At 45.3% G+C, this 22,209-nt stretch overlaps 1 protein-coding gene across 2 annotated transcripts in view; it reads left to right on the forward strand.

The window, feature by feature from the left end:
* Positions 1-21,905, forward strand: part of MSN (moesin) — a 145,301-nt gene extending 123,396 nt beyond the window's left edge. For both annotated transcript variants that reach the window (XM_063703275.1, XM_019019404.4), the window contains exons 3-13: positions 7,828-7,923; positions 9,444-9,718; positions 11,112-11,195; positions 11,843-11,989; positions 13,184-13,280; positions 15,244-15,407; positions 16,775-16,905; positions 17,158-17,318; positions 18,499-18,591; positions 18,944-19,168; positions 19,702-21,905. In XM_063703275.1, coding sequence (XP_063559345.1) covers positions 7,828-7,923; positions 9,444-9,718; positions 11,112-11,195; positions 11,843-11,989; positions 13,184-13,280; positions 15,244-15,407; positions 16,775-16,905; positions 17,158-17,318; positions 18,499-18,591; positions 18,944-19,168; positions 19,702-19,866 — 1,638 coding nt within the window. In that variant the 3' untranslated portion in view covers positions 19,867-21,905. The remainder of the gene's footprint in view (positions 1-7,827; positions 7,924-9,443; positions 9,719-11,111; positions 11,196-11,842; positions 11,990-13,183; positions 13,281-15,243; positions 15,408-16,774; positions 16,906-17,157; positions 17,319-18,498; positions 18,592-18,943; positions 19,169-19,701) is intronic.
* Positions 21,906-22,209: the final 304 nt, after the last annotated feature.

Genomic DNA, 22,209 nt, shown 5'->3' on the forward strand with positions numbered 1-22,209 from the left:
TTTATTAACTTCAAAAAACCTCAATGCCTGGTAGTTTTTTGTTAGTGTGGTTTGGTTTGTGTGCTGTGGGTGTGGATTTGAGGGAAGCCCAAATAGTAGGGAACCCCAGATAGTAGGGAACCCTGGGCAGATTGGTATGCTAGTTCTGAATGCTACTGCTTCCAAAACAAAGCCTTTGGGAGACTTGGAAACCAAGAAGTCCATGACTTCTCATCATTGTTATCTTGAGAAGTATCATTTATTGAGCACATACTATGGACTATTCCTGGCTAGGCGCTTTAATCCTCACAATGCTCCTGCCTCTGTGAGGTGAAAGAACATACTCTAGGTCATGTAGTTAGTAAGTTGTGATATGGAATTTTGAATACAACTCTGATCACAAAACTATACTTTTCCTGCACTGCACTACTCTGTTTGGGATGATTGGGAGTATTCAACTTAGAGAAGACTCAAGGAAGATATGCTTTCTGTCTTCAGACCTCTGAAGGACTATCATAAGAAGGAGGGGGGCAGTCACATTCTGTGAGTCAGAGGGATAGAGGTGGACCCCACAGGTGAGAAAATACAGGGAAAAAGATTTGAACTCAAGGAATTGAGCATTTGGCCCTCTTGAGGCCAAGGCAGGTCAGGTCAGGAATCAGTAGAGGTATGTGTTCATAGGCATTTGGGGGATGTGAGCTCTTCTCTCTCTAACTTGATGAGGCATAAGGGAGGAAGTCCGTTCTGTCTGGCCCTTGGGACCCATCATTCAAGGAGGCCCTCCTGGTGGAGCCTGGGCCTGGGAGGAAGGAGCCAGACTCCTTGGCAGGAATTGGCAAAAGCTTTACGGCCATCCTGGAACGCAGCAGTCATCTGGCCAATGACCAGAGAGGAAGCCAACCAGAGAGGAAGTACTCCTTGGCACCATCAATAAATAATAGGCAACAATGGGATGCCATAGCTTGAGGAAGTCTAGGGCCTAGTGGGAAAGGGAAGTAGGACTCGTAGTTTCTCTCATTTACCTCTCTTCTTGTGAGTGTGCTACAGCTAGAGGGGAGAGAGAACATGTTTTGCTACAGTGATTTTGTCACTTGCTTCAACTTCTAAAGCTTTTGATCTTGGATTACCTAGGTGCCGCTAAAGGGCTGTGCTCAAGGACAGAGGTGAAATCTCAAAGCATCGATTCATTCATCTATTTACTGATTCATTTAATATTGACTGAAGGTCTACACTGTCGAACACCGTCCCTGTTCTTCAGGAACTTGGAGTTCCTTACCTATAAAGGCATAGAAAGGAACATGCAACTCTCTACCCACAAAGAATGAAATAAACGCCCTTGAGGTCAGGTTCCATGGGGTGATATATAAAGCATAGGATTTAGAACCAGCCCTGAGTTCAAATTCTGTCCTGTTACTTCGCTGTGTGACCTTGGATGGCTCATTTAGCCTCTCAGTACTTTCCTTTCCTTTGTAAAATGATAATCATGCTAATCTCAGATTTTGTGATTTAATCCTCAAATAAGTAAAATGCCTGGTGCATACCAAGCATTCTAATATTGGTGGTTCTTATTAAGGACTAAAGTAGGTGGCATTGCCCTGAGAGTTCAGATGAGGGAGCTATGAAATCAGGAAGTTCTTCTGGCTCAGTAAAGTACTTAGGACTTGAATACTCTGCAATAAGGACAGTAAACCTTTTTTTATTTTCATTTTATAAAATAACTAACATCTATTATAGTAGGAGGATCTCCATCTTACAGATGAGGAACTGAGGCTTACAGAGGTGAAATTATCTGTTTAAGGTCATATAGCTAGGAAGTGGTATAGCTGGGGCTTAAACCAGGGCACATAGCATTTCCAGTTTTTCTAATGCTTTTGGTCAACTGTCCTCTGGAACCTTCTTCCACTTTACCTGCTTCCAAAACTTAGAACCCTAGCTAGGTTGGGCATGGTGGCTCATGCCTGTAATCCTAGTGCTTTGGGAGTCCAAGGTGAGAGGATCACTTGAGGCTAGGAGTTTCAGACCAGCCTGGGCAACATAGCGAGACCCCATCTCTACAAAAACTTAATTAGCTGGGCATGGTGGTGCATGCCTGTAGTCCTAGCTACTTGGGTGGCTGGGGCTGGAGAATCACTTGAGTCCAGGAGTTCAAGGTTACAGTGAGCTATGATTGCACCACTGCACTCCAGCTTGGTTAACAGCAAGACCCTATCTCTAAACAAACAAACAAAAAACGATAAAAGAAAGAAACTTAGAACCTCAGCTGAGTATGTTCTCTGTTATAGAGCAGGTGACCACTTGACCACAGGCAATGTGTAATAACAGAAACAGCAATAGTGGTAGCCCATCTTGGTGCTTTCCAGTGGTGCAATAATTTGTTTTCAGGTGGGTGGCTGATGCAGATGCTGCCAAATCTGTAATGGTATCTTGGGGGTCTCAGGTGTTTGGGCATTGATGCAGTTTTGCACATTGTTTCTCACACAGTTCTTGTCTTGTGGCTCCAGCATTACTCCCTCATTCTCCTCTAGGCATGTGCGCTCGTGTGTGTGTGTGTGTGTGTGTGTGTGTTTTTGGAGACAAGGTCTCGCTCCGTCACCCAGGCTGGAGTGCAGTGGTGTGATCTCACTGCAACCTTCGCACCCCACAGTCTCAAGTGATCCTCCCACTTCAGCCTCCCAAGTAGCTGGGACCACAGGTGCCCACACCAGCTATCTTTTTGTATTTTTAGTAGAGATGGGGTCTCACCATGTTGCCTAGGCTGGTCTCGAACTCCTGAGCTCAAAAGATCTGCCCCGCCCCAGCCTCCCAAAATGCTGGGATTACAGGATGAGCCACTGCGCCTGGCCATGCTCTGGGCTTTTGAAGTGGCTGATGACATCACTAGTTTGTTTACTCAGATAAATGCATGGGGGATTCAAGAAGAGAATCTCTGGGCTCCTAAGCTGACCTGATCTCCGCTCCCCTCTACAGACCTCAGATGTAGGTTGCCTCCACATGTCAAAAGGAGGTAAAGGGTTTTTTTTTCTTGCTTCCAGAAGCTCCTGATAATTAACGAGGATGTACTCCGAGGCAGATCTTTTCTTTTCACTGCACCTCAGTTTTCCAGTTTATGTTGCTTGAACCCTGTAACTCTCCACAGTCATGGAGCTGAGTAGAATACACAACCTCCAGTTTCTTAAGCTAGTGTCTTAAAAACTGAAGTCCTACTTTCTTTAGGTGTATGGGGCAGGTTCCAGGAGGGATACAAAGCTGTGAGATGAATGTGGTTTAGTATTCTAGAGCATTAATTTTACTTGCAATAATTTTAAAAATTCATTATTTATGGAGTAGAATATAAAATTTGCACAAATAATTAAACCTGAGGCTTCAAAGAAATTATAGCTGGGTTACAGCCATCTACCTATTATCTCCCCCTACCCCATCCTACCACACCCCCTATGTCCCTTGGGTATATGCATTCATTATTTTCTGCTGCTTAAGGATTTTTTCCATGGGAGCTTTGAGAAATACTGGCTCAGATCTGATAAGCTGGCTGTCGGGTCAAAGGGAGCCAATAAAGAATTTTCTTTTTCCTCAGGGATAGGACCATTTCTCAGAGTGGAATGATAAGGACCCTAGTCACTGGAGCCACAGAGGTTCCTGGAACTGGAAGCTAGATGCTAAGCTCTCACTTGAAAATAAGGTTTCTCTTTCCTCTGGAATGGAGGACTCAACTGGAAGCAAAGCTGGAAGCAAGAAAAACTTGGCTTGGAAAAGGGGTTTAGAGTTGCCTGATAAAATGGTTCACAGCACCCCCATGGGCCTTAGAGATTTCCTTGTAGCCTGAGGTCAGGAGTCATCCATTTTTGTTCTTTGTTCTTTTTCAGTTTCAATTCTGATTTCAGACCGTATTTCCTTCCCACCACGTCCTCAATTTCTCACTTTGAGACTTCAGTGCAGGCTGAGAGATATTACTCATCTCTTTAAGCCCTAGAGCCTAAGGAAGTGGAACATTTATGTTTCTGATTTCTTTATGTTCACAAAGGAAGAGACAGTGCTCAGAGAGATCACCCTCCCTCCCCCCAGCACTGAGCCTGAATTCTCTCTTTTTTTTTTTTTGACATCACTTTAGGTATTACTTTGTCCAACTTCTCATGAGTTACTGTGGATCTCAGAACTACTTTAGTCACCATGATCCTTCTTCTCTCTCTCTCTCTTTTTTTTTTTTTTTTGAGACAGTTTCACTCTTGTTGCCCAGGCTGGAGTGCAATGGCGCAATCTCGGCTCACTGCAACCTCTGCTTCCTGGGTTCAAGCGATTCTCCTGCCTCAGTCTCCCAAGTAGCTGGGATTACAGGCATGCACCACCACACCCAGCTAATTTTCTATTTTTAGTAGAGACGGGGTTTCACCGTGTTGGTCAGGCTGGTCTTGAACTCCTGACCTCAGGTGATCCACCTGTCTTGGCCTCCCAAAGTGCTGGCATTATAGGCATGAGCCACCACACCTGGCTAATCCTCCTTCTCTTATCACACCCCTACTCCCACCCAATAGTGAAACAGACAACGTGGTGCAAAAAGAGGCTAACGGTCTCACTCCTGGGATTTCTGGGACTGGCTGCATAGTCTGTGCCTACCTCACTTCCTTTCAGTCTTGGAGTCTCTTAGCCTCTACAATTAGTCTGTTAGTACAGGCAAAGACCAGTTGCTGCTTGTCTGAGTCCATTTTATGTTTTGTTTTGTTTTGTTTTTGTTTGTTTGTTTGTTTGTTTTTGACAGTGTCTTGTTCTGTCACCCATACTGGAGTGCAGTGGTGCAATCTCAGCTCACTGCAACCTCCACCTCCCAGGTTCAAGCGATTCTCCTGCCTCAGCCTCCCGAGTAGCTGGGACTATAGGCACGCACCACCATGCCCGGCTAATTTTTTTGTATTTTTAGTAGAGACCAGGTTTCACCATGTTAGTCAGGATGGTCTCGATCTCCTGACCTCATGATCCGCCCATCTCAGCCTCCCAAAGTTCTGGGATTATAAGCGTGAGCCAACACGCCCAGCCCATTTTATGTTCTTATAATAAAATACCTGGAGCTAGTTACTTTATACAGAAAAGAGGCTTATTTGTCTCATAATTGTAGTGGCTGTAAAGTCCAAGAGCATGGCACCAGCACCTGCTCAGCCTCTGGTGAGGGCCTTTGTGCTGCTTCATAATGTGACAAAAGGTCAAGTAATTCACAGGGACAGGGGTCCCCATGACTGAAACACCTCTCATTACATACTACCTCTTAATGATTCTACCTCCCAGCACTGCCACACTGGCAATGAAGCATCAACATGAGTTTTGGTGGGGACAAACCACATCCAAACCATAGCACTGCTCTACTACTTCTGTTCCAAGTCTGTTCTCCCCCCATGACCTAATATCCTGGCCCTCATGGTCCATCTTCTCTTCAGCATCTTCAGTGGGTCTTCTCTCTCTCTCTCTTTTTTTTTCTCTCTCAGCTGGATTGTTTCTTGGATCTTGCCTTTTCCCACCAACTGCATCTGGACACACTATTCTTCTGCAACCCTGTGGAAAATGATTAGAACTGTTAATTGGGCCTTGGGCCCTGTTTAGATCTAGGATGATATACAAGGTGCTTTAAAAAAATCTTTTCTGTTCACGCCCACCCACTACCTTCATCCTCTGCAAAAAGCCAATATTACATTTCAACATAAGCATTCACATTTCTCCATCTGAAACTTTCTGGCAGTTCCAGCTGCCTATTGACTTAGAGTCAGGGAATCAACTGGCCATTGAATTCTGGAAGCCTTTTGAACTTTCCTCATTACCTCCCACCCCCACTGATCTTTTCTAAACATGTTTCTAATTATCCACATCAGCAAGAGGTAGCTGGGAAATGGGATTGTTTTTATTAACCATTTGCAAAATAACCTTGTAATGTAATTAGTACAATGATAGAACTTAAGAGAAAAAAGAGATCATCAAAGCCATACTCCCCAATTTGGATAGATAAGGAAGGCGAGGCCCAGAGAGGAAATATGCTACCTTGATATCATACAGCTAGTTGGAGACAGACATGAACATTTTGCTCAGGTTTCCTGATACTTGATCCAAGCTATGAAGGGGAAGGGTGACCTGGTGAGCAATGAAGGTCGATGACTTGGGGGACATGGCTTCTCCCCAAAGTGGTTGTCGCTTGGGTCTAGTGGGAATGCCAGGAAGCATATCTCGATGCAGAAGTGATCAAAGTTTATTATCTGGATGGGAAATTTGGGCCAAAGGAGAGACAAGGCAATTAATCACTTGAGAAGCTCAGGAGTCATAAGCTCATATGAGTACTTGGCATTAGGACATAGCATGCTAGAGAAGAAAAGGTACAAGCTCTATAGTCAGACACATCATGGTTCTATATGGCTCTGTAATTTTAGATGCATTACCTCTCTAAGCCTTAGTTCCTCATCTATAATATGGGTATAATTGCTATCTCACAGGGTTGTTTACTGTTCAGCGCCTGACACATGATTGGTGCTTAATAAATATGAGCTACTTTTTTCTTTGGGGTCTCTGAAGCTCTAGATTGTAAACTCTGGGTGTGACTGTGGGGCCTGACTTTGGATGCATAATAGAAACTTTGTGGATACAGTGTTAGTGTGTGTATGTGTGTCTTTGTGAGTGAGTGTGTGTGTGCATGTGTGTGTGTGTATTTTGAAGGGAGATATTAATTTGTTCATAAGGGAAGGACATCAGCAAAACTGGGTCCTTGTTCCCTGCTTCCATCTCCAGGTATATTTCTATGATTCTTTCTCACCTTACCCTTACCCTCCACTTGCATCCTTCCCCCAAAAAACAAAATAAAAAAGACTGCCTAAGGCCAGCCTGACCTCATTAGGATGTGGCTCAGCTTCACTGCTACCATCGACAGTGGTGGGTATGCTGGGGTTGAGCTGAGGGCCAGACTATTAACATGCTAATGTCAGGGACTAGAGAACAGAGCTCATCTGTGTTCTCTTGGCAAGCCTCCCTTTCCTGCCCACTGTTCAGCCAGGAGGCTCAGGACAACAGGGGGCACCTCAGCTACTACACTGAGGTACTTACCCTATTTCTACCCTCATTTCCACCCTAAACCTGTGTAAGAGGAATCATGACTTAGCTCTGATCAGGGTTGGAAAAAATCCTCTCAGAACCCAGGCACAGCATGGCTTCAGAGTCCTTCACAATCCCCGTTTTATCTTCTCAAACATTCTTTATTTGGGGTATTGTAAATGGAACTCAGTCTTAAGGGTGTGGGTATTACCCCCAGTTGCTAAGGATGAAGGACAATATATGGGAGTGGCCCAAGAGAACAAGATGCAGGAGTTAATCCAACAATCTCCACCTTCAGTCTTTAATCCATCATGGAAGTGGGAAGTGGTGTGACGTTGTAGAGGGAAGGAGGAGGTGGCAGAAATCACTGGATATGCATGGATTTGGAGTCAAACAGACCTGGTTTGAACCCTAATTCTGTCACTCACAACCTGAAACTTGGGCAAGTTATTTCATTTATTTGAACCTCATTTTTGATATCTATAAAATGGGCCTAATTTTAAGTCTAGCGTAGGGGTATTATGAAAATTAAAGGAGATGATGGATGTAAGGTTCTTGGTATGTGTCAGTGCTCATAAGTAATAGATCCCTTTCCTGCCTCAGCAGTACCTTGCGCAGAGAGATGCCAACATCAGTTCTTGATTGCTGCCCAAGTATATTTTCTTGCCAGACGCTGAGCACCTTAAACCCTTTAAGGGCAGATATAATATTGACTTCAAACTTTGTGTCCTCTGTGCCTCACACAGAGGAAGTATTCAATCAATGGTTGGTTGTTTTGGTTTTCTCTTCTAGGTGGTGAAAACTATTGGCTTGAGGGAAGTTTGGTTCTTTGGTCTGCAGTACCAGGACACTAAAGGTTTCTCCACCTGGCTGAAACTCAATAAGAAGGTAACTGCTTATTCCTCTGTTGGATTTAGAATTCTTTTCTTTTCCAGAACATTCCTGGGAGGGTACCATGTGCTAGTTGGCAAATCCTGGATACCTAGGGCTGTGTTTGTGACTGGGTGGTCTGTTGACCACTTGGATCAGAATAAGGACCGAGGACACAGGCAAGGCAAAGCTCTTGCTGTGTCTCTACTTTGACTTCTAACAGCGACAATGGCCAGCATTCAAAGAAGAAGAGACTCTTTTCTTTCTAATGGGAACACTAGCTTGAACTTTGACTCGTTTTGGATCAAATCCATTAGTGGCTTTTCAAGAGAGGATTGGTATCCCCTTCATCTCTCCAAACTCAATGGCTTTAGGGGATTTGTGTTTTTTTTGTTTGTTTGTTTTTGTTTTTGTTTTTGTTTTTTTTGACGGAGTCTCGCACTCTCGCCCAGGCTGGAGTGCAGTGGTGCCATCTCGGCTCACTGCAAGCTCCGCCTCCTGGGTTCATGCCATTCTCCTGCTTCAGCCTCTCGAGTAGCTGGGATTACAGGTGCCCGCCACCATGCCTGGCTAATTTTTTGTATTTTTAGTAGAGACGGGGTTTCACCGTTTTAGCCAGGATGATCTCGATCTCCTGACCTTGTGATCTGCCCGCCTCAGCCTCCCAAAGTGCTGGGATTACAGGCATGAGCTACTGCGCTTGGCCGGGGATTTGTTAAAAAGAGCCACAGATTCTTGAACTAGAAAAAAAAAATCTGAAAGATCTTACAGTCTTATGCTGCACCTTCTCCAGCAGTCAACTGATGTCTGAACCCCATATAGATGTTTCCCTCTTTCTTGACCTTTTACTTCAGTTGGACCCCAAATGGGATGGTTTGAGTCCATGCAAGCTCTCCACCCCAAGCAGCATCTTCACGGGAACCTGACAGCCTTCCATCTTCGTATCCTCAAACTGGCTGGCCTTGTCCTTAGAAGTCTCCATACTGTCCTGCAGTTTGCTTCTCTGATTGTGTCTAGGGAGTAGGTACCCCACCTTCTGCTGGTAGAGTCTTGTTTTCCTAAAGAGTTGAGTCTTTTGCTGGACAAGTGTGGAGCCACTAGTATTCCATTTCAGGCTTTAAAAAATGGTCTAATTTGTGCTCTTGTCTAGCCAGTTCTCAGTCCTCAGTCATATATCCTAGTCCTTACTTTGCTAATTTATGAAGTTGGAGGAGACTTATAAGATGAGCTTAAAAGAAGAGCTTATGCCTACTATCAGAATTTGGGGATAGTTGGATATAGTCAGATAAAAGTGGTTTGAAGATTTCTGATCATCAGTCGGTATTAAGGTAATTTCAGGAAGAAATTCCCAACAGAAAGTGATTACAGACACGGGATTCAGTCCCCAGTGAAAGTAATGTATTATTTTTCTTAATTGCCACCCAGCTGTCTAAGATTATGCAAATTGATGATCTTTCAGTGTTTTCTCCCCACCCTACAGCCACTCCATCACCCTTAAAACCTATTTTTTGAGAGTCCGTAACCCTTACTCTTCCCAGGTGACTGCCCAGGACGTGCGGAAGGAAAGCCCCCTGCTCTTTAAGTTCCGTGCCAAGTTCTACCCTGAGGATGTGTCCGAGGAATTGATTCAGGACATCACTCAGCGCCTGTTCTTTCTGCAAGTGAAAGAGGGCATTCTCAATGATGATATTTACTGCCCGCCTGAGACCGCTGTGCTGCTGGCCTCGTATGCTGTCCAGTCTAAGTATGGCGACTTCAATAAGGAAGTGCATAAGTCTGGCTACCTGGCCGGAGACAAGTTGCTCCCGCAGAGGTGAGGTGGTTCCCTGCCCTCCTTTGCCTTGGCCATAAGGGGCTGCAGCCCACAGCTGACCAATCCCTGCCTCACAGGGGATGCCAGATCTGTTCTTCTCCATTGGGGTCTGTCTGAAGACTGTGTTATGCTGCTCAAGAGACATTTGTATATAGTGTCATACTCTGTTGTTGTTTTTCTGGCTTTCCAAATAAAAAGCCTTTTTGTTTTCCCTCTGTCTACCTGGTTACAGAACTTTATTACCCTGGAGGCAGGTGCTTATATAGAACCAGAGATTGAGTAATTTCTTTCACCCCTCCCTGGTTCCATTTTCTCAGTTCTTTTTACTGATTTAGATCTCTTATATCAGAAGTTCACAGGGGAGAGAGAGAAATAAGCAAACCGAGGACATGGGGAGCTCAAATAGTCTTTTAATATTGACAGCTAGTGTACAGAGCTTTCCCCTTTTGTAAACTTCAAAGTCAAAAGCTCTAAAACACTCTATTTTTGTTTTTGTATCACAATAACACACAAAATGAACAAAGCAGGCAATATCCTTATTTCCTGGCCAAGGAAATAGAGGTGCAGAGGTACTCACACTGACTTTCCCCATCTGGTGCAGCTCATCTGAGGCAGAGCCAGAGCCAGACCTGGAAGCTTAGCACCTTAATATTTTAACACTAAGTTTTTTCCTACTATACCCAATGGCCATTTCCATAGTCTTTTGGATTAGAAGGAAAAGCTTTGCTTCATTCTGGGAGCCTCAGTCCCATTGGAGTTATGGCATATATGTACAACACACCCATAAGATATTAGGGATAGTGCTTGTACCCTGGCGACTCTACCTGAGTCATTGCCATGATATCTGAGATGGCATGTTTAAAGCAAACCTTGTTTATAATCTAGTAGGTCTTGGAGGTTGGGCCTGTTGGTTTTTCTGAAAGCCATTAGGACTCAGTTCATTGCTCTGTAGCCAAAGGCCATCCTTTCATTTCTGAGCAGTATTCTTATAAACATAGAGTGTTGGTCCTAAGAGGATCTAGGAGAGAGTGTACCTGGCTCCATGAGGTCCATCCCTACTGTTAGCCCCTAAAGTCAGCACAAACTCCTGACACATTACTGCTATGCTTAGGGACCACAGCACATCATTTGATTTGTGGATGAAGGTACAAAGGAAGGTGTTCCCCTTGTTGTTTTTGATCATCCATTCTTGTAGCTCTCTTACCTTTCAGGCAATTCCTTGTGTCTAGTTTAACACCTTCTTGCTATAATTTCGGTCTGCTTCCAGTGTGACCTCAATTGGCTGACTCTACATCCTCTTTGCATCAGCCCCTTAGAAAGCTAAATGGGCTTCCCTTCTCTCCTGCACAGGGACTTTGTGCTTTAAACTACTCATCACCCATTGTCTTTCCAGAGTCCTGGAACAGCACAAACTCAACAAGGACCAGTGGGAGGAGCGGATCCAGGTGTGGCATGAGGAACACCGTGGCATGCTCAGGTAACCTTGCCGAAGCAGTGGTGGGCCCCACTTCCCTTACAGGGTGAATGAGAATGCGTTCTAGGGAGAAGAGACTGATGACAAGGGACATTGGTGGATGTTGGAGAAAGAGGGAACAGGGACGATAGAAGGCAAACTAGGACCATTATAAGGCTGTTTTTTGTTTGCTTGTTTGTTTGTTTTGCTGAATGCTGGTAACTGGTAGCCCAAACAGTTTTGACTATCAAGAAATGGAGGGAGCTCTTACACATGGCAAAGCATTTTTGAGGGTTGTCTAGTTGAAGGACAAATATCATCATTTTGCCATCACCACATTCTGAGCCCTGCTAAGAATGTGCCTGTATAAGAGGCTGTCACAATGAATGAGAGAAAGAAAAGTGCTTCTATGGCAGCCAACATGCCAGAGGCCAGCAAGGGTCAGCCCATCTTTATCCCCCTTGGGAGCTTAGACCCTAGGTTTTTGTTAGGAGATTTTGCTTTGCAAAAGTCATGCTGTGCTCTGTTCTCCATCATCTGCTTGCCTTTTGTCCCCTTTCCCACTCCTGATAGCAAGATCCTTGTCAGAAGTACAGAGTAAGCAGGCTTTCTATCTCCTTGGGTCTGACTCACAAGCCCCACTTTGTGACCCCCAACTCTGTGTCATTTAGGGAGGATGCTGTCCTGGAATATCTGAAGATTGCTCAAGATCTGGAGATGTATGGTGTGAACTACTTCAGCATCAAGAACAAGAAAGGCTCAGAGCTGTGGCTGGGGGTGGATGCCCTGGGTCTCAACATCTATGAGCAGAATGACAGGTATGTCTCAGATCTCTTTTAGTTTATTTAGGTCACGTTAACATCTAGGGCTCACTTTTCACCAAGGAGCAGGGCCATATCTCTTGGGTCCCATCTCAGTTCTTTTTCTACCTAATTTAGTCCAGCCCAGATGATTTCACAACTTTCCTTAGTCAATACTAAATCGTGTATTGACTAGACTCACACTGTCAACTATGGTAGCCACCAGCCACATGGGGCTATTGAACACTTGAAATGTGGCTACTTTGAATTGAGATGTGCTGCTGTAAGTGTAAACTACACACTGGACTTTGAAGACTTAGTGTGAAAAACAGAATGTAAAATGTCTTAATATTTTAAAAAATATTTATTTACATGTTTAAATGATAATATTTTAGATATATTGGGTTAACTAAACTTACTATAATTTTATTACATCCATTTCTTTTTACTTATTTTCATGTGGCTACTAGAAAACTTAAAATTATATATGTGACAGTCATTATGTTTTTATTGGATCGTGCAGGCCTAGACTATCTTATCAGCATTTGTAATTAGTCTCCTGTGATGATTAAGTGGCTTTTGGCCTATAATCCTCTCACTGTAGCCTTATCCCACTTGCTTATATTTTTCACTTGGTGTGCTCTTGGTGAGGATGGAGAGCAATAGATTATTGTTCCATATAACTCCTGAATCTTGGAGTTCATTATTTACTTTCTCTCAAACTTTTGTAAGCTTGGATAGAAGAGACTCAGTTAAATAGGGCTGGGGATTCCCTTGAGGAATTGTTACAAGTTCCATGCCTCACACAAATACATAACAAAACAAACTTGAGACAAGGAATCATATGTTAGTTGTACTATCAAGAGATCTTTAGTGAACTCTCAATGCTGGCAGCTGACCTGGTGGCGTGTGATGACACTGGCTGAGCTGGCACTGAGTCTACCTCCTCCAGAGAGAAGTGTTTGTTTGGCCAGGCTCAGTGGCTCACGCCTGTAATCCCAGCACTTTGGGAGGCTGAGGAGGGAAGATTGCTCAAGCCCAAGAGTTCAAGACCAACCTGGGTAACATAGTGAGACCTCGTCTCTATTTATTTAAAAAAAAAAAAAGAGAGAGACATAGAAGCTTGGAGGTGACAGTGAGGGCAAGCCACCAGTTCTCTACACCCTTCTTGTCTTGCCCTTGTCCTGATGTTATTGGTTTCTATTTCTACAGACTAACTCCCAAGATAGGCTTCCCCTGGAGTGAAATCAGGAACATCTCTTTCAATGATAAGAAATTTGTCATCAAGCCCATTGACAAAAAAGCCCCGGTGAGTGATTCCTCCCTCTGACCAAGACAGGTACTTGCCAAGGCCTGCATAATGAGCAATCATGCTATTCTATTTTTCTCTTCCTTTTCTGATGTGTTTGTGTGTACGTGTGTGTGCGCATGTGCACGAACAGGAAGCACAAATGGAGATTGGGAATGGAGAGGGATGTTGATGCCAAGAAATGGCCAGCAGACATCCTGTACCTGGTTCTACTCTGCTACCTGTCTCTCTCACTGTGGATGTGGGAGAGCCACAGGCAGTGTTAAGTACTGCTTGTTAGCCATTGCCTCTGCTGCCCTGAGGTTCTGGGGTGGAAACCGAATGCATCTCATATTTCCAAGCCCCTGGGTCCCAGAAAGTGGACACTGTTCACATATTTGATTCCTTCCTTCCTTCCTTCCTCTCTCTCTCTCTCTCTCTCTCTTTCTTTTTTTGATGGAGTCTCGCTCTGTTGCCCAGGCTGGAGTGCAGTGGTGCAATCTTGGCTCACTACAACCTCAGCCTCCCGAGTAGCTGGGATTACAGGCGCATGCCACCATGCCCGGCTAATTTTTGTAGTTTTAGTAGAGACAGGGCTTCAACATGTTGGCCAGGCTGGTCTTGAACTCCTGACCTCAGGTGATTTGCCTGCCTTGGCCTCCCAAAGTGCTGGGATTATAGGCGTGAGCCACCATGCCCAGCCCTTGACTTCTTTTTTTTTATTGTGGAGAAAGGGCTGTGGCCAAAGTCCAAATCTGAAGATGATCCTACAAACTTCTTGGTAGAACTTTACTGCTGCCCTCTCAGACTTTCCTCCAGAGCAATCCAAGACCAAAAAAATGCTTTAAGTTCATTCATTTCTCTAACACACTCGCCATACTTCTTACCCACTCAGTAGCCTGCAGCTGACAAGACCAGACAGCTGGTGATTGTGGGTAGGGTAGGAAACTGAGCTGAGTGTCCCCTTTTCTGGGATACTGCATGTCCAACAAGGCCCAGTGACAATGCTGAGCCTGACCCTTTTCATGAAGGCTCAGTGATTCTTCTCCAGCCCTGAGGTGTCTGAACTTCCCCTGCTAGGGACTTTACACATGTTGTCTCCTTAAACCCTCAGCAGCATGGTGAGGTAGGTATTAAGTAGCATACTAATTTTATGGCTGACAAAACTGAGGTTAGAGAGATGGAGTGATTTGCCCAAGATCACACAGCTAAAAATGGTAGAGCTGGGATTTATACCTGCACCCCAAGCTATATGAGACAGTAGCAGTGTGTGGTCAGTGGCAGAGGAGATGGTGGTGCCCATCAGCTGGTGACTTTGGTCCAGTGGTATTTGTAGTAACAAACTCAAACTCACTGGATTTTCTTGTGTGTTTTCTTTTATTGCTGCTGTGCTCAACTGTTATCAGAAAAAGTTAAGTAACAAAGCCAGCTGAGATCAAGGGCTCATTTTAAAAACAACAACCAGGACAAGCAGTGATCAGGGGATTTATGTATTCATGTATGTATTTACAGCCTGCCTTGTTCCAAAAAGGATTTAAGGGGCTGGGTCTAGGATTTGCTTTTAGGAGATTGTAGAAACAGTCCAGCCACCCATACTGCACCCACCAGGGTATTATTCAGGGGTCATTTGGCTTCCAAAAGAGGTCACCTGAGACCTAGCATGTTCCCTAATTAGCAGAGAAAGTTTGAATCCTTCAACTTGATTAAGAGTAATTTAGGATGCTTTCATAAGCAAAGATTGAAAGAAATTGTGGGAAGAACATGGGTTTCAGAGTCAAGAAACCTGGGTTTCTAGTCTTGGGTCTGTCTACTGTCTAACCCTGGGCAAGTCACTTTACCACTCTGATAATTAGTCTTCCCATCTGTAGTGCAGGAGGTCAGATTAAATATTCTTTCCAGTGCTTTTGGATTTAGCTTTTCAGAAGGCAGAAGATCACCTTCACCTGTCCCTCCAAATTCTTTCTGATTGCTGATTTCCCACCAGGACTTCGTCTTCTATGCTCCCCGGCTGCGGATTAACAAGCGGATCTTGGCCTTGTGCATGGGGAACCATGAACTATACATGCGCCGTCGCAAGCCTGACACCATTGAGGTGCAGCAGATGAAGGCACAGGCCCGGGAGGAGAAGCACCAGAAGCAGATGGAGCGGTAGGTGCTGCACACTGATGTGGGGGGCCAGGGCTGGGGCAAGGAAGCTTCTCAAAGGTGCCCTGCATGCTAAGTCAGGGCATGAGGCCAACCTAGGACTTCATAGATGAGAGGTTAGACACCAATATTCACATTTATTCAGAAAAAAATCTACCAAGTTTGAGGGGCAGTTTTTACAGAGCTGGATCTAGCAGGAAACTGCCCTGTAGGACCTCACAGTCTACTCAGTCTAATAGCAGAGAGAGGGAAAACAATATATACATAACTCAAGGTACAAAGGCCATGTCATTCATTCACTTAATAAATATTTATTGAGCAATGAATAAGAAAAGACCAAAAATCTCTGCTTTTGTGAAGCTAGCATTCTAGTGGGGAGGAGACGAACATAATAAATAAGCAAATTATGTGGTACATAAGATGGTTAAGAAGTGCTATGGAGACAAAAACATAGAAGAGGGATGGGGAGAAGGGTAAGCCAAGTATTCTGAGGGCCCAGATGGAGAATACCTAGCCAAGGGAGATAAGAAGGTTCCTGGAAGAGGTGCTAGGGCAAGAAAAAGCAAAAGCAAATACTTATTCCAGATTTGTAGCAGACTCTGGGAAAAAGAAGCCTAGAGCTGGGCTTTAGGGCAGGCAGTGTTAGACCTGAGGACTGATGCACTAGCCGTAGAGATTACTAGACTTGAAGCACTTCATCCCAGCACAGAGCCAAAACTTGTCTCCCTAACAAGGTGGATAGGGCAGGTCTTATTGGACCATTTTCAAGATAGGGGAACAAGAGCAAAGCAGTGACATAGCTAAGGTCACCCAGTGGGTTGGTGGGAGAGCTAGGATTCCTGACTCAGGGGTACATTGACAGGGCCCCGTGTACACTGGCCTATGTGGGGCTGTGATATGAGGACAAAGGTGTAGAGATAAGGGAGGGTGGCCCAAACTCACAATCCCTAAGTGTGTTGGGAAGGTTGGGTTGAGAGACCCAGAGGCAGCAAGCCTTGGAATTCCCCAGGCTTTTTTTTTTTTTTTTTAGATAGAGTCTTGCTCTGTTGCCCACGCTGGAGTGCAGTGGCACAATCTCAGCTCACTGCAACCTCTGCCTCCTGTGTTCAAGCAATTCTCCTGCCTCAGCCTCCTGAGTAGCTAGGACTACAGGCGCATGCCACTATGCCCAGCTAATTTTTTTTTGTATTTTTAGTAGAGACGGGGTTTCACTGTGTTAGCCAGGATGGTCTCGATCTCCTGACCTCGTGATCTGCCCACCTCGGCCTCCCAAAGTGCTGGGATTACAGGTGTGAGCCATCGCGCCTGGCCTCCCCTGGCTTTTATGGAGTGTTGTTATCCTGTTCTATCCATTTTATCTCCTTCCCTAGTGCTATGCTGGAAAATGAGAAGAAGAAGCGTGAAATGGCAGAAAAGGAGAAAGAGAAGATTGAACGGGAGAAGGAGGAGCTGATGGAGAGGCTGAAGCAGATTGAGGAACAGACTAAGAAGGCTCAGCAAGGTGAGGCTTGGAGTCACCTTGGAGATTGGATTTTTCCAGGCCTAACTCTGAGCTGGAGAACCTTCTGCCTGAGGTGTAGACTCAGACAATGTAGTTCAGGTGTGGCTACAGACTAGAAGAAGAATGGGCAAGAAGAGAGCTCAGAACTTTCTGCCAGCTTTGTCTTGGGGTGGATCATTTCCAGGAACGAAGCTATTGTGTCGTCTTTATCTCTGTGCTCTTCACTGCCTTCTCCCCTCCTTTTCTGCTCAGAACTGGAAGAACAGACCCGTAGGGCTCTGGAACTTGAGCAGGAACGGAAGCGTGCCCAGAGCGAGGCTGAAAAGCTGGCCAAGGAGCGTCAAGAAGCTGAAGAGGCCAAGGAGGCCTTGCTGCAGGCCTCCCGGGACCAGAAAAAGACTCAGGAACAGCTGGTAAAGCTGTAGGGTGGGCTGGGATTGTGGGAACTGAGCTTTCTTCCTTGTCTGCCTACTTACTTATAGCTACTTTTGCTTACATGCTGGCTTTTTAGAGCAGGCTACCACTCCATGGGCCTCCAGCAAATAACTAGTTCAGAAGCAAGCTGAGAAGTCACTAGTGTGGCCCAGGAATTTTTGCAGTCTTCCCTGACCCTTAGTTTCTGTTCACTTTCTTAACCCTTGGGTATCTGAGCTGATTGACCTGGCAAAGGAAAGGGAAGGAGAAAAGAACAAAAGGGACTCATATTTGAGTTCCTGCTGTATGTTGCTGTGTTGGGAATATTTCCCTTTTCCTTACTTATTTCTTCTTCCCAGTAACCCTATGGGATTAACCTCATATGAGATAATATCCCAGATAAGGAAATTAGAGCTCAGGGAATAGATTCACCAAAGGTCACACAATTGTAGCTAAATAAGGATTAGAACCCATTTCTGCCTCTGTTTGAAAGCTTTGCTCCCTGAAATCACATGCAAAACTATGTGTCTATGCATTTTTGGGGCATTTGGCATCCATACTTTCATCAGTTTCCAAGGGTTCTGTGACTCAGAAGTTAAGAACCTGTGGTCCAAACTCCTTGACATATACTCTTCCTTTGTACTGTTGGAGGTGGGAATAGAGGGAACCAAGACCTGTCTCTCATGAGGAAGCTGTCATGGGAGATTTACCCAAGGTGTGCATAAGCTTTTTTCCTTGTTCAGATCGCCTTGTGACACTTGAGTGTCTTTCCTGTACTTGTCCTGGGAAGACTCTTAGTCGAATCCTGAGCATTCTAGGATATCAGGAAAGGATCTGCCACTTCAGGAAGTGACCCAATGATGGCCAAAGCTTTACTGAGGCCCCCAGCTGCATACTTGCCAAGAGGGGCAGGGGGAGAGATAATGAGGAAGGGACAGAGATGGCATATTGTTTGTCTTCAAGAGGCCTACAGTCTAGGTGGGGGAGCTCTGACTTAAAAGGAAGTGGTGGTCAGGGAAGATGGGACTGGAATGAAGTAGTCTGGTAAAAGAGTCTCTGAGGCAGCAAGCAAGTGGAGCAGTAGGTCCCTTACTAGTCCCCCAGGGTACTTGGGTTGAAGACACCTGGGTCCTGAGGACCAGAAGGCCCAGCTCTCACAGGCTTCCAATTTATCCGTAGGCCTTGGAAATGGCAGAGCTGACAGCTCGAATCTCCCAGCTGGAGATGGCCCGACAGAAGAAGGAGAGTGAGGCTGTGGAGTGGCAGCAGAAGGTAAGACACAGGGCCTAAAGCAAAGCATTGAAGGAATGGGTGCCATATGCATAGGTAACAGCTCCTTAGATTCCTTATGTTTTGGCTCCCTCCCTCTTTCATACTTCCCACAGCAGGCAGCATGGGAGAAGGCACTCATGGTTTCGTCAAATACTTACTGGAGTTCTCTAGTACCTCTAGGAAGTTGGTACAATTGCTCTTGTTTTATGGCTGAAGAAACTAAGGATCAGGCAGATGAAGTGCCTTGTCCTACCCGGTGCCTGCCTCTTGCCAGACCGTTCTAGGCATATACAGGATGCCACAGTTTAACTGGTCTCACTGACAGTCTTTCTCTCCTTCTGTCACTGGACAGGCCCAGATGGTACAGGAAGACTTGGAGAAGACCCGTGCTGAGCTGAAGACTGCCATGAGTACACCTCATGTGACAGAGCCTGCTGAGAATGAGCAGGATGAACAGGATGAGAATGGGGCAGAGGCTAGTGCTGACCTACGGGCTGATGCTATGGCCAAGGACCGCAGTGAGGAGGAACGTACCACTGAGGCAGAGAAGAATGAGCGTGTGCAGAAGCACCTGAAGGTATACAAGTAGGGCCAAGGGGCAAGGAAACTATATGCATTGATTTAGTAGCCCATGGCATTCCCTAGACCATCATGGGGGATAGGTATAAGATCCTGTCCCAGTGTTGTATGGGAGCCCAAGCCGTTCTTAAGTGACAGCTTTAAGGATAGGCACCTCTCACTTATTAATCAGACCTTGGGCTATCTCTTCCCTTTTTGAGATTTTCTCTCTGCCCCACCTCCCACTCACTCCGTTCACCTCTTACATTAAGAAAATATCTAGCTGACAAAATTCCCACCTGAATCTTTGGTATGTTGTTCTACTCTTAAAGGATACCCATTATCAACTGGTCCCCTAAGTTTTTTTTTTTTTTTAAATATTCTTGCCCCACTGCAGTTCTAACAGAGTTGGAAATGACTCTCAATATTTATATATAGAGAGAAAGGGTGAGGAAGAAAGAAGGAAACAGAAGAGAAGGGAAGTCTGGTCAAATAACAGGAGGTAAAATGAGAGAAAGCCATTGACCTCTGTGTTCCTGTGCATCCTCACAGGCCCTCACTTCGGAGCTGGCCAATGCCAGAGATGAGTCCAAGAAGACTGCCAATGACATGATCCATGCTGAGAACATGCGACTGGGCCGAGACAAATACAAGACCCTGCGCCAGATCCGGCAGGGCAACACCAAGCAGCGCATTGACGAATTTGAATCTATGTAATGGGCACCCAGCCTCTAGGGACCCCTCCTCCCTTTTTCCTTGTCCCCACACTCCTACACCTAACTCACCTAACTCATACTGTGCTGGAGCCACTAACTAGAGCAGCCCTGGAGTCATGCCAAGCATTTAATGTAGCCATGGGACCAAACCTAGCCCCTTAGCCCCCACCCACTTCCCTGGGCAAATGAATGGCTCACTATGGTGCCAATGGAACCTCCTTTCTCTTCTCTGTTCCATTGAATCTGTATGGCTAGAATATCCTACTTCTCCAGCCTAGAGGTACTTTCCACTTGATTTTGCAAATGCCCTTACACTTACTGTTGTCCTATGGGAGTCAAGTGTGGAGTAGGTTGGAAGCTAGCTCCCCTCCCCTCCCCTACCACTGTCTTCTTCAGGGTCCTGAGATTTACACGGTTGGAGTGTTACACGGTCTAGGGAATGAGACAGGACCTAGGATATCTTCTCCAGGATGTCAACTGACCTAAAATTTGTCCTCCCATCCCGTTTAGAGTTATTTAGGCTTTGTAATGATTGGGGGATAAAAAGATGTTCAGTCATTTTTGTTTCTACCTCCCAGATCGGATCTGTTGCAAACTCAGCCTCAATAAGCCTTGTCGTTGACTTTAGGGACTCAATTTCTCCCCAGGGTGGATGGGGGAAATGGTGCCTTCAAGAGCTTCACCAAACATACTAGAAGGCCATTGGCCATTCTATTGTGGCAAGGCTGAGTAGAAGATCCTACCCCAATTCCTTATAGGAGTATAGGCCTGTCTAAAGTGAGCTCTATGGGCAGAGCTACCCCTTACTTATTATTCCAGATCTGCGGTCACTTCGTGGTATCTGCCCCTCCCTGCTTCAATACCCAAATCCTCTCCAGCTATAACAGTAGGGATGAGTACCCAAAAAGCTCAGCCAGCCCCATCAGGACTCTTGTGAAAAGAGAGGATATGTTCACACCTAGCGTCAGTATTTTCCCTGCTAGGGGTTTTAGGTCTCTTCCCCTCTCAGAGCTACTTGGGCCATAGCTCCTGCTCCACAGCCATCCCGGCCTTGGCTTCTAGAGCTTGATGCCAGTAGGCTCAACTAGGGAGTGAGTGCAAGAAGCTGAGTATGGTGAGAGAAGCCTGTGCCCTGATCCAAGTTTACTCAACCCTCTCACGTGACCAAAATCCCCTTCTCATCACTCCCCTCCAAAGAGGTGACTGGGCCCTGCCTCTGTTTGACAAACCTCTAACCCAGGTCTTGACACCAGCTGTTCTGTCCCTTGGAGCTGTAAACCAGAGAGCTGCTGGGGATTCTGGCCTAGTCCCTTCCACACCCCCACCCCTTGCTCTCAACCCAGGAGCATCCACCTCCTTCTCTGTCTCATGTGTGCTCTTCTTCTTTCTACAGTATTATGTACTCTACTGATATCTAAATATTGATTTCTGCCTTCCTTGCTAATGCACCATTAGAAGATACTAGTCTTGGGGCAGGATCATTTTGGCCTCATTCCTTTACCGCCCCCACACCTGGAAAGCATATACTATATTACAAAATGACATTTTGCCAAAATTGTTAATATAAGAAGCTTTCAGTATTAGTGATGTCATCTGTCACTATAGGTCATACAATCCATTCTTAAAGTACTTGTTATTTGTTTTTATTATTACTGTTTGTCTTCTCCCCAGGGTTCAGTCCTCAAGGGGCCATCCTGTCCCATCATGCAGTGCCCCTAGCTTAGAGCCTCCCTCAATTCCCCCTGGCCACCACCCCCCACTCTGTGCCTGACCTTGAGGAGTCTTGTGTGCATTGCTGTGAATTAACTCACTTGGCGATATGTCCTATATTGGCTAAATTCAAACTTAGAATTGTGGGGCAATCTATTAATAGCTGCCTTAAAGTCAGTAACTTACCCTTAGGGAGGCTGGGGAAAAAGGTTAGATTTTGTATTCAGGGGTTTTTTGTGTACTTTTTGGGTTTTTTAAAAATTGTTTTTGGAGGGGTTTATGCTCAATCCATGTTCTATTTCAGTGCCAATAAAATTTAGGAAGACTTCACAGTGACTCAATCTTTCTTTGTAGTATGAGTGGGTAGCTGTAAGATATTTCACTGCAGTTTCTATTTATATATTACCTTCTTATCTTTGGTCTCATTTCATCTATACCTCAGTTCTATGGAGAGGGGTGATATGACTATCCGCATTTTATATAGGAGAGAATGGGCTCAAAAAAGTATAATAACTTCCCAAGGTCACAGGACTGTCTAACTTAATAGTCTGTGCCCTTTCTGTAGTTCCAGGCCAACTTTTCTACTGTGGGTGTGGATTCTGCATTGACCATGTGATGCTCCTGGACTTGCCTG

Source organism: Gorilla gorilla, chromosome X (assembly GCF_029281585.2).
Source record: "Gorilla gorilla gorilla isolate KB3781 chromosome X, NHGRI_mGorGor1-v2.1_pri, whole genome shotgun sequence".
In the NCBI taxonomy this organism is placed as follows: Eukaryota; Metazoa; Chordata; class Mammalia; order Primates; family Hominidae; genus Gorilla; species Gorilla gorilla.